Genomic DNA, 11,915 nt, shown 5'->3' on the forward strand with positions numbered 1-11,915 from the left:
CAGAAGCAACAAGGTCAATAGCACCCTTCATAGCTCTCACTGTTGTTTATTCTGTACTGGTTCAGTTATGTACAGGTGCTACAAATATCAGCAGACACCACAATTAATTCTTGAATGGGAAATTACATTGGTTTGAATGATGTTCAATGTAACAAATAGGAGCAGATCTCAATAAGCCAAAATTCTAATACTTTTAGATAAAAAAATATATCTTTTAATAGGAGACAGATGACTACCGGTATTTTGACCCCAAGATGTTACGAGGCAGTGACAGGTGAGTTTATCAGTTTTGCTTCTCTCTTTCTACCCTGTGAAAAGGCTAACTAGAGAAATCCAGTTTTATTTTATGTGCTGACTTCAAGTACTTAATCATTCTAAGTCAAGACAGTTGGTGTGCAAGGAATTCACATGGGAACTTGAATCAACCAGATAAATTTTTGTAACACTGCAAAAAAAGAATAAATCTTTGTCCCAGTGAACATGCTGCTAAGATGTACATCAGTTCAGTCACAGGGATGGGTACTGATGTTTAGCAATAATAAATGTTACAATTTTTTATAGTTATAGTGCTTGGTTTCTGTGAAACTTTGTTGTGGTTTTTTCATTGTTAAATTAAAAAGTCATCAGATTATGCACCAAAATTTCTTTAACAGTTAAAATTTTTATTTCAATACAACTCTCATAGTAATTTGTTAATACATTTGCAAAAATATAATGAAAAATATACTGCAGTTGCTCTTGATAGGCAGGTGCACATTTTATATCCCTGTGCATGTGCAGGGGAGAGTTGGATAAAACTTATTTTGCCAGCAAAAGATTATAGATTTATATCTTTTGCTTTCTATCTGTTACCAATAACTGTGGCTGATAATCTCACCTCTAACATCCTAGAAACAGAAGAGACTTAAAAGTAATTTTTATCTGATCTGTGGGAAAACAGTCAGCTCATTTAATTGCAGGGGTTTATTTTAGGACAAATATGGATACAGGAGATCCAAACTTTGTTTTAGTTATTTGCATTAAAATCTGTTCCTACTTCCTCTGTTCTTGAATCATGGAAAGTATTGTTCTGACAAATAATACGAAACAAATTTCAGATAATAGATTTGTTTTACTGAAAAGTGTTAATACAGACTACAGAATTTTGTAGATAAAAATCTACTTATAACATCAAGGAAAAATATTGTCATTATTTTATGTTTAATTTTAATTGTAACTTTCATTGTTTTGCTTTATTTTTATAGCATTTTTGGAGAATTTTGTACAAAATTCCAAACATTTGTTTTACTAAAGTCAAGGGGATTTTCTCATGTAAATGTGCATTTTTATCCACTCGTATGTGTTTCCTGTGCTGCTTTAAATATTTCCTGTGCTGCTTTAAACAATGTAAAGATACACATTTAGAGAGGTTCATAAATGTGCCATTCTGTGTAATCATCATAGAGGAAAAACTTCTAATTTCTGATTTGAGGGTTTTTTGGGTTTTTACATCAATTCATGTTTCTTAAATCTACATTCAAGCATGACAGCAAAACTCTGCTACAAATATATGGAGGTTTGTCTAATTCTCCCTTCAAATACTTATGTAGACAGTAAAAAATAGGTTAGCTGGCTTGACAAAATATTACTAGCTTAATATAACAATACCAAGTAGTATAATTAATGAATAGTTAATAGAACAATATTTAAAAGTTTTAATATTTGCATTTCTATCTGCTGTTTTTTAAATAGAGTGGGAACTGCGTTACTGTAATTCAGTCTTAGCAAAACAGTGTCATAACATCCTGTGTAAAGCCTGTGTCAGTATAAATAGCCCTTGCCCTCTAAAAGGATGTCACAAAACATGTAACAGTGACAGAATTGGGCTAACAGTTCTATTTGTGGGGAGTCTGTAGTATTCATGAAAGATCAAAAACCATCTTAGAGATAGCCATTCCCTGTAAAAACCTATTTTTCTAGTACACTGGAATCTGCGTTGAGTCAATTGTTGGTCAGAGAAAACTTCCTTAAATAAGGGGAAAATGAAGGGGAAACTGCAATGCTTTTAGTGATGTGTTTGCCTAGGCCTGCAGGCCAGGCCAGGTCAGGAAGGCAGCAGTAATGTGTTAGCAAAGGGCAGGAGAGCAGGCTGACTCTTCAGAGTGTTCTCTTTGCTTCTGCCCTTCCTCACGGAGATGGAAGTGCATCCCATTCCAGGGGAAGAGTTTTCTCCCTCTGTCCCTGCTACCTCCCTCTGGCTAGGACTGGGTATTCAAATGGAGAGGAAGAGTCTGTACCCCTCAACCCAAAACTTACTTCTACCTTAAATCATTTTAATCTACTTCTGGGACACCTGAGAGCAGAAAGCATACCTGCTGCCCTACTGTAGTTTTTATAAATGGTGAGCATCAATAAGTATCTGTGCAGGCACAGCAAAGTGACTGACTTGCCTGGTTAAGATTCCAGTAGGCAGGATTTGTAAGTGCCAGGAACTGTGCTACTGCTCATGACATTTTTTACTCGTTGCATTTGGTCCTAGCTTGCAGCATTATAGTTAGAGCTTTTGAGCCCTACAAGAAGTGTTGTATTTAAAGCTCATGATTCACACAGGAACCTTAACTGGTGATTTAAAACTCCCATTTACTCACGTATTCATCCCTGTAAAATGAATTATTTTCCATAGCAAATAATTTAAATAAAATACTTGCAGAGTTTATGCAGAAAGGTATTTGTTTTATTTTATATCTCTGTCTAATGTTATGTAGTATTCCATACATACCTGTACACGATACTTATTTTTGCCCATTTATATTAATACATAATAAAATTTAAGTTATATTTTGTTTCTGTTTCTTTTTTTAGCTCAGTTCCAAGAAACAAAAATCCATTCCAGGAGGTAAGTTACATACAAATTATTTCTCACTGTTCATGCGTTAAAGAAAACAAAAATACCCTGAAATACCAGTCATTAGTAAGAAAACAAGAGGTCTTCTTTGCAAAAAACACTTAGACCAATTACATCCAGTTTTAATTCTGATTAGCTGTTACTCTGAAGAGGTTTTTTCGTCTTCAAAGGACTATGTAAATATTAGCTAATATTGGAGGAAATGCAGAAAATGCTTATGGAGGTAATTACAGGGATTTCTTTTATATCATAATTGAGTGTTCAACAGTGATTAAAGCTCCATTTTTATACCAGATCTGCAGTGTACTCTCTAAGTGTAATCCTTTGTCCAGTCTTAAACAGCAGTATTGACCACTGATTTAATGTGACAATATTTTAAACAGTCTCAGCAATTGAAGAAATAAGGCAAAACAATAAAGGTTGTAATTTTTTAAAAATGCCAGTAACTTTCAGTATTTTTCAAAGTAAATAATAAAATCTTACTTATTTAGTCGTACTGCCAAGTAAGAAAATAGGCAAAATCTTTACCTCAGCAATATACTAATGTCTCAGAGTTCTCTTGGAAGGCCCTAATTATTCTCCCGAACAAATAAGAAATAACACGTTTGGCTAGCACGTGGTCATAACAAAAATGTCTGTAATAACATGAAGTCTGTATGAAATTTGTGTGATGGAGTTGAAGAAATTTGAATAATGAATGTTAACAAAAATGATGCAACTATTAATTTTACTATTCATTAGTTGTTCTCTTTAAAACATAGGCCAGAAAATACTGATGGTCTTTACCTGTAATACTCTACATTATTACCAGTCGTAAGGGGGAAGGAGGGGAAGGACAGGACAAAAAAGTGTATTACTTTATAACAGAATTATTTCATTTGTGTCCTTAAGTAATACTTAAGCATCCATGGAAATATTTTAAATGTTACTCTGAACGTTGGAGGCATCTCCACAAAAAAGTAACATGATAAAACTGCATGTGCTTCAAATATTTCATAGTAGGTGAGAGTGCCATGCCAAAAGCTCTCAGCTTCTTCTGCATCCTACTAAAACTCTCCTAGTATCTTCTTTCAGGCAGAAAGCTACTGGGGTTCTGTGTCCAGTTCTTATTTGACTGCAGGGTTATTAGGAAGACTTTTGCTGTAGGTTTAACAATATGGTATACATTTTCCTACTGAAATGTTAAGACTTTGAATGCATACTCTGATTATGTGTGTGTTGCTTTTCAGGCAATAGTGTTTGTAGTTGGAGGAGGAAACTATATTGAATATCAAAACCTTATTGACTACATAAAGGTATGTGCACTTCTGTCAGTTGTAGTCTGTAAGTTACTTAACTAAACTTTGAGGAACCCAGGGATTATTAGCCCAACACTGGAAATAAGATGATTTTCACTTTCTAAATGCTAACATAGCACTTTGGCAGTCTTTTTACTATCAAGCAAATACTACTCAACCATTCATTCTCTGTGAACTAGGTTTGTTATGCATCTGACTGAAATCAACATTTTGCTTCAGAATATCTTCACAAAAAAATGCAGGTGTTAGCATCAACATCATTATATGGAAATGAAGTACACGGAACATAGATTTTAGAGGTGTAAAATGCCTCATTTTTTCCACTTCAATATAATTACTGGTTTTTACCAGTAATTACTGTTTTTTACTGGTAACAACTCTTCTTTTCCCAGCCAGAATGATAGTATTTAAACATCAAGATTATTTTATTTTTAATATACAGCTAGTTTAAACCACTTCTGCTGATTTCTTCCTGTCTTTTCTCTTTTTAGGGTAAACAAGGCAAACATGTCCTGTATGGCTGCAGTGAACTTTTTAACGCTACACAGTTTATAAAACAGGTAGGTGCTTGTGATAACCTGTAATATCTATCACTTAAAAAAAAATACTGAAAGATTACGACAAGTTACTGTTACGTTTTCTCTCTACTGAAATGGAGTTTTGGAACAATTTTTATAATTAACTTTTGAAGGCCTGTTTTGTCAATGTGAGTTCATGGGTAATGCAGGTGAACAAGTTAAATAATTGCCTCAACAGAAATACTAATGAAAAAAAAAAAAAAAAGAAAAAACTTAATTCTTGGTGTACTTTCCACAAATAGCATGTCTTTCCAGGCTCTTCTGCTGACTTTTAAAAGATAGAAATTGCTATTCAACCACAATCTTGAAATGTTTTTCCTAAATGTTGTTATTTATAAATGTTGACCTAGTGGGAGCTTGAAGTTGTTCATAGTTATATTAAAAATATTTTTAAATGTTGCTAAAAATATTATAGAACAAAATCATAGAATCATTAAGTTTAGAAAAGACATCTAACATTAAGTTCCGCCATCAGCCCAACACCACCATGCCAACTATCATTGACATTACTTTGTTCCTTGTGCCAGTACAAATGCAAAATAATAATTATTCACATAATAGCCCATAATAGCCCTTCAGGAGCTGACACCAGCTATGCCCTTACTTTCTACTAAGATGAGAAATTTCATGAAACACAACTTTTTAAGGAATGTTTAAGGAACTAAATTTATTCTCGTTGCAGTTGAAGGAGACAAATTACACTTACCAGCTTATAACTCTTCAGTGAGCTTAATTAATTCAGCATACTTTATGTTGTAAGAAACAGCCAAAGCTTATAGAACAGAAATGTTTACATTTTGAAATGGATACTAGTTTGAATGAATGTATAAGATTAGCAACCTAATGGTCTTTTGTCTCTTTGTGTTTAGTTGTCCCAACTCGGACAGAAGTAAGACCGAAGCACCATTACCTGGATGGCAGTGTGACAGCAAAGAATTGTTACAACATTCAGATATCTTCATATCTATAATTTTGTCATTATATTAATACTTTAGCCCATTTCATTAACTATAACTTTTAAAAAATCTGTAATTAATACAATGTATATCAACATTTCGGAAATAAACCTTAAAAACCTGCTCTATTTTTCGTGGAGATCAGTTTCACGTTATTACTTTTTAAATGCAGTCTTAGCTATGGTATATGACAGGCCTGCCTGAAGTTTCTGTAACTGTAAAGAATGCAATATCTTCAAGAAGTCAAGTCTGTCTTTAGGAGTTATGTCCTTTCTAAAAGCCAGACTTATTTTTACTTAACAAAACTTAAAAGGACAAAATTGCATGTTAGGACCACAGACAAACAGTCTTAGTACAAGAGAACTGCTACTTTTTACCAAAGTCATTGTACTTGGACTGTGCAGCCTTTGCTTCATGGTACAAAGATGTCCTTAAAGTTCCTTTCAGTTAGTTACCTTCAGTACAAGTTTCAGATACAGTAATTTAGCTTTTCTTTTAAGATTGAGAAAACCCCGTGCTTTTACAGTGTCACACTTTCCACCTATAAAACAATTACATCTTCAGTAATTCTGTTCTGCACTTTTTATGGTAACTGCTTTGGATTGTTGTGTTTGAGAAGAAACCAAGTTATAGTCACAGAACAGCTCAACTGTTTTATGGGCACATATTTTTAACAATTGCTTTAGGTAGGATGATTTAGTTGTTCAAAGAATCTCATGATACAATTAAGTTTTGCCAGTAATGATAGCTCTGGAGAGCTTATGTGGGACTAGAGAAGAGGTAATTATTTATAGATGTAATTCTCTGCCTCTAAAAATGTCATATCTGGAAACAGCACTGCTACAGGTGAAGCAATAATATGACTTCAAAATGAGGCCTAACACACTCAAAAAGCAAAAAGCAACCACTTACCATGGGTTCATTAACAAACAATGAGATCATAATTTTTCAGCAGTGTTTTTTGTATTGTTCCTCAGTGTATAACGTTAGTTTTGTTCTAAAGGCAATAATATTTCCCAAGCTAGATTATGTCAGAAGATCTATACAAGAGATGCAGCAGTTGATCTATTTCTTCAAAGTATCAGGAAAAAATATGCATAATCCAGACCATCTTATGAAAAAGTAATAATGTAATTTAATTATCTCAGTTGAATATTGTAAACTGCTCCACACTACTTTAAACTTCTGACTTTGCCAAGTCAAATATGTTTATGATGGTGGTAAGTATAGTTGTTGCATGCCATGTGAGCACTTCCCAAAGTTCAGTCTGCAAGGACTCACTGTGTCAAATGCAGTTTGCTATCCTGATTCCCTATATAATTTGTTAAGAAAAACAAGGTCAAAGTGCATTTGAAGAAGAAAATTACATTTAAGGTGTTTATTGCTCCCTGTGGGAGTTTGTTCCAGGAGCTTGAAATAACCCAGCCCCAAGAAAGCTGTGCTTCCTTTGCAGTTTTAACCTTGCAGCTGACAATCAGCTTCTGAAAAATCTGCAGACTGCTTTGTCCAGAACTTATGGCAGCCTGTGATGTGCTGAACCCTGCTCATTTAAACCAGGAGCACTTCTAGATTGCACTTTACAAAATTTGCAGTTTCAGTAAATAGGTGAAGATATCAGAGATTACTTTGGTGGCTGAGTTCAAAAACTTTAATTGGCAGTCTTTACACTGCCTCTGGGCATTTGTGCCCAACTTCATAGGTGGACCTCTACATCTGTTGTGTGAACATGCAATGAACAATCAGTTCCTGTTGGGGTTTTTTTGGCTATTCTTTTTTTTTTCTGTAATGAGTAAATCCTGTATCTTGGTACTTCAAACATTTTTGTTTGGCTGGTTTGGTTGGCTTCAATTGTCCTGAAGCTCTCTGTTACCATTAAAATCTCTTTTTTACCACCCTTATCTCTGTAATGGTGTACTCATCATGGAGGACCAGGGAGTTTTGGAAGTTTTCTTTGTTAAAAAGCCTCAGGCAGGGCTGGCTGGTGGGGCAGCCCAGGCCTCTGGCACAGGAGGTCCAGCTTCTCCCTGTTGGGAGTGGCAATTCTTCATTGGGACCTTCCCAGTTCAGGAAGTAAGAGCAGAGCAAGACTGAATTTCAAGCACCATATTTGTTCTCAGGAAAAATTAAGCAGTCTTGTCTTACGATGTGAAAACCAGATGCATCTGGCTCTCAGGAAGTATAGACAAATCTTACAAATGGTTGCATATGATTGTCACTGAAGAACCAATTCACAGTTTGAAACAATAGCCCTTCACTGGCTTTCTTGGTTTCATTTAAAGGTTTTTAGAATATTTAGATGACTATTTTTGTCAACTAGTTATTAACTTAGTGCCTTTGGTTTTAGAATTATACACTTTTAAAAAGAAAATGTAACAATAAAAAGAAACCTCTGGGGACAAATACTTTATTTACTTTAAATGTCCTTACTAGTATAACACTGTCTGATATAAGTCAGTATTTCTTTCCTATGTTAAAAGCAATTTTTGCTGAAGTTGTTGGTGCTTACATCAGTCTGAATGGAATGTGAAATAGCAGCTTTTTCCTCAAAACACATCAGTACTCCAGATAATAAGAGCACTGCTGTCATTCACAGTTACAGAGCCAACACTACTGTGCATACATAGCTCCATGACTAGAGCTGAAAAAAGTGCAATTTATCTTTTCACTTAAATGATACAGTCCGAAATGGAATTGCTTAATGGTTAGTCCAGCATGTTGACTGAAGCAATCCTAAGAGTTATAGGTATATAGGAACTAACTTCAAAATTATCATAACACAGTTCTGCAGATACAAAATAAAATGTATTGGGCCAAAGCAACCTCCTACCCCTTCTTTACTGACAGGCTGGGGGGGACTTACTGGCTCTCTCTGGTTGATGGTTCCTTAGCTGACAGATGGCTCTGGCTCATGGAAATCCAATCTCAGTCAGTGTTCCTGTGTTACAGAAAAACGAACCACAATGGCAGTGATTTATCTAACTTCAGAGATCAGAGAAAAACTTGATCGTTTTCTTGCCATGACTCAGTGGATGATTTGACCCAGCTCTGTTTTGTTTGGAAATGGTTAAGTAAAAGTACCCTGTGTAGAAACCTGTCATATTTAAAAACGTTCAGATACATTCTGCTCTTTAATGTGGTTACATCACTTCCCATCTCATGCATGTGGATTATTTTTGGTAATCCAGGAGGTATACCATACACGATACTTTTGGAGAGAATTGCTTTCTAGTACCACCATGTGGACATGCCATGCAACTAATATTTACTGCTCCAGATTCTTACTTGTGTTATGTGTCATGAAAATAAATGGATTAAAACTGACCTGGATGAAAATATATGTGCATTCTTTTCATATTTTGCTGGGAGGCTTTGTTTTAGCTTTAGTAGTAATGATCTGGTAGAATAGAATTTTCCATAATGTTTCCCATAGCTAAACCCCTTCCTTCCCCCTATTTCTCCCTCCTCCAAATAAATGTATAATATATCATTTCTACAAATAGACCTTTAAAAGTACTTAAATTATACCAAAGATGTGGTTTTAACAAAAAATTGGATTACTACTTCCTCATTTTGAGAGGGTAAAATTACATAGGTGTTCTCAAATAATTTTTTATGGTGGATTTAACCGAGTTGTTTAATTTACTCCCTCAAATGAACTAAGACCAATTCTAGAGTCAGCTACAGAGGCACAGTCTTCTCGGTTTTTACTGCATCTCTAACAAGAAGAGTCTTTGCAAAGCTTTCTATAAGGTATCAAATTTGGCACCTTATACATGAATGGCATCAGGAGCTCTGCCCTGAAATGTTTATTACAATGCAAACAGTGCAAAAATAGAGTCCAAGTATTCAGTCTGATACATGCTTCTCAAAAGAGTTTTAAAACTGTAAATCAATTCATAACAGTTTTTACCTGTTTCAAATACAAGTAACTATGTTCATACACTTTATCTAGACCACAAATATGTAGCACATGAAACAGATTGAGTAAGGGCAACATTTTCTTCCATCTGTAAATTCCACATGATTGAGGTCTTCCTACTGGATTTGCTTTTTGTACATCTGCATTTTCTGTTACATGTTCATGACAAAAACTTCCAGATGAGGTCATAAAACCTTATGAGGGAGAGGTATTGGCAAAAATGATGGATCATGACACAAAACGTTTCACCAGCAAGCACACTTTTTTGGGTAGAGCTTGTATAGCAGCAAAGCTAATTGTTGTATTGAAATAAACCCTCTTTTTTAATGCAAATTAAGTGAGATACTGCTGCTGCAATATTTTCTTTAGATTCCCTTACCAGTTATTTCCAATCCCCTCCAAGAGTCTCTTTTGCTTCATTTTCCTGGGTTTGGTGACAACTGAGCTACTGAGCTCCAGATGGAATAGAGAATTCACCCCAGATGGAACTGACAGAACATCAATCCATTTTTCATTCTATGTTTTGAACTGGTAACTTCCAGGGAAATATACTTGCTCCTACAAATCAAAGTCTGTACAGCTGTGGTACTGAGAATATATTTTTTACCTTGCCAATGAAAAAATCTTTGGGTAGCCAGCCTTCCCCCACTCTGATGAGTTCTCTGAAAGTGAATGACATGAAGAGAGGCACTACTACATGGGGAAAGTAACTATATAAATCTACCTCCTGTGGTTTCTATACCTGCATGAGCCTGGAAATCAGTTTTATCATGTGAAGGTTATATGGTAATTTAAAGGAGAAGAGGGAGGAAGAACAAGTTAAAAACTGGAAATCCTCCAGGAGTTAAACATTGAAGGAGACAAACACGCTTGCTCTGTAGGCCCTTAGGATTGCTCTGCAGCTCCTACTGGGAAATCATGCAAGTCTTTGCTAGCCACGTCACCAGCTTTCTGATCATAGATCAGAAATACTGATGGTTCCGCAGAGCATGCATCTCCCCACAGGAGGAGTCTAGTCCCTTAACCCTGCCTTGCACAGGGCAAGAAAAAGCATTGATGTTATTGGCTCAGTGCTGTTGGAGAAGAATGAGTGCTCACATCTGTAGCCACACTCCCTCTCTAGAAAAGTTGAATTACAGCAAGCTCAGAGCCCAACATGAAAATAGGTGAACCAAAGAGAGGTCACCCTTCTGCAGCACAAGTTCATTTTTTTTTCTTTTAATGATAAAAATCTCTCTTAGTAGTTAGAATTAAGCTTCCATCTTTTTTTTTCCCCCCCTTACTTCTCCTTCTCAGTTCACTGGAATAGCAATGATCAAAAGCACAGTCCCTATACTTCAGGATAGGATCCAGCTTAGTCAGACAGTCAGTGAAAACCCAATGAAAACTGATGTAGTTTTACAATTGTGGCAGTCAAACCACAAACAGCAAATCCACGATGTCTTCCAAACTTTTTCCTCCTTTAGGTGTCATGAGTAATTTGTTCTACTCTTCCCCTGGTGTGGCCTCCCAGTCTCTATCAAGTCAGGATGTGGGCTTTGAGTGCCAAGCTCACCAGTATCCCAGCTAGGCTTTCTACAAAGCCTGACAGTTTTAGAAGTTTATTCATCAACACTGGCATGAGCCCCAAATTACATAAGGGCCTTAGAAACCTGTTCCAGTGTCCCAGCAGAGACAGGGATTTAGCCCCAAAATGCTCATATTGATACCTCAAAGGAAACAGCTAGTTCCCTTCCCAAACCCACAGAAATATTTGTACATCTAAAGTTCCTGAAGAAAAAACCCATCAGATTTAGAAGAATCTCTTGGCACAGGATGACCTTGCTTTCTGTTACCTTTTTCTAATAAACACTTATTTTGGAAATGAAAACATTGCTAAAAAAATAAATGCAACTCTGGCTGACTTAGATCCAGAAAGGATGAAACCTGGACTGCATTCTTTGGAAAGTTTCACAGTAAGAAATCAAGGACAAATGTCTCTATCATTTAGTTAATATTTCACATTTTGATGATGTTCTATTTTTTTTTCCACAATGGCATTAGAAAAGCTAAATTACCTCAAAGGGTATTCACTGAAAGACAATCTTACTTTAGTCTCCTCCTTCTTTTTACTTAAAATTATTACAGTAAATTATTTCCATTTTCCTCAAGTGTTGTCACTGATTCCCCCAAATTTACCCCACTCTACACAATATTCTAAATTTTCTGCTCACACATAGTGCTCACAAATGTAAGAAGACTTCCACTCCTGCAGCTGAATGCTTTATCTGAACAGAAACC

The 11,915-nt window shown here is 35.5% G+C and overlaps 1 protein-coding gene across 1 annotated transcript in view; it reads left to right on the top strand.

Moving 5' to 3' along the window:
* SCFD1 (sec1 family domain containing 1) overlaps positions 1-5,855 on the top strand; it is a 44,609-nt gene extending 38,754 nt beyond the window's left edge. Inside the window, exons 21-25 of the mRNA XM_030452471.1 lie at positions 222-274; positions 2,842-2,875; positions 4,114-4,179; positions 4,674-4,742; positions 5,630-5,855. Of these exons, the coding sequence (XP_030308331.1) occupies positions 222-274; positions 2,842-2,875; positions 4,114-4,179; positions 4,674-4,742; positions 5,630-5,653 (246 nt within the window). The 3' untranslated portion in view covers positions 5,654-5,855. The remainder of the gene's footprint in view (positions 1-221; positions 275-2,841; positions 2,876-4,113; positions 4,180-4,673; positions 4,743-5,629) is intronic.
* Positions 5,856-11,915: the final 6,060 nt, after the last annotated feature.

The sequence above is a fragment of the Calypte anna genome, chromosome 5A, assembly GCF_003957555.1.
Source record: "Calypte anna isolate BGI_N300 chromosome 5A, bCalAnn1_v1.p, whole genome shotgun sequence".
Lineage (NCBI taxonomy): Eukaryota > Metazoa > Chordata > Aves > Apodiformes > Trochilidae > Calypte > Calypte anna.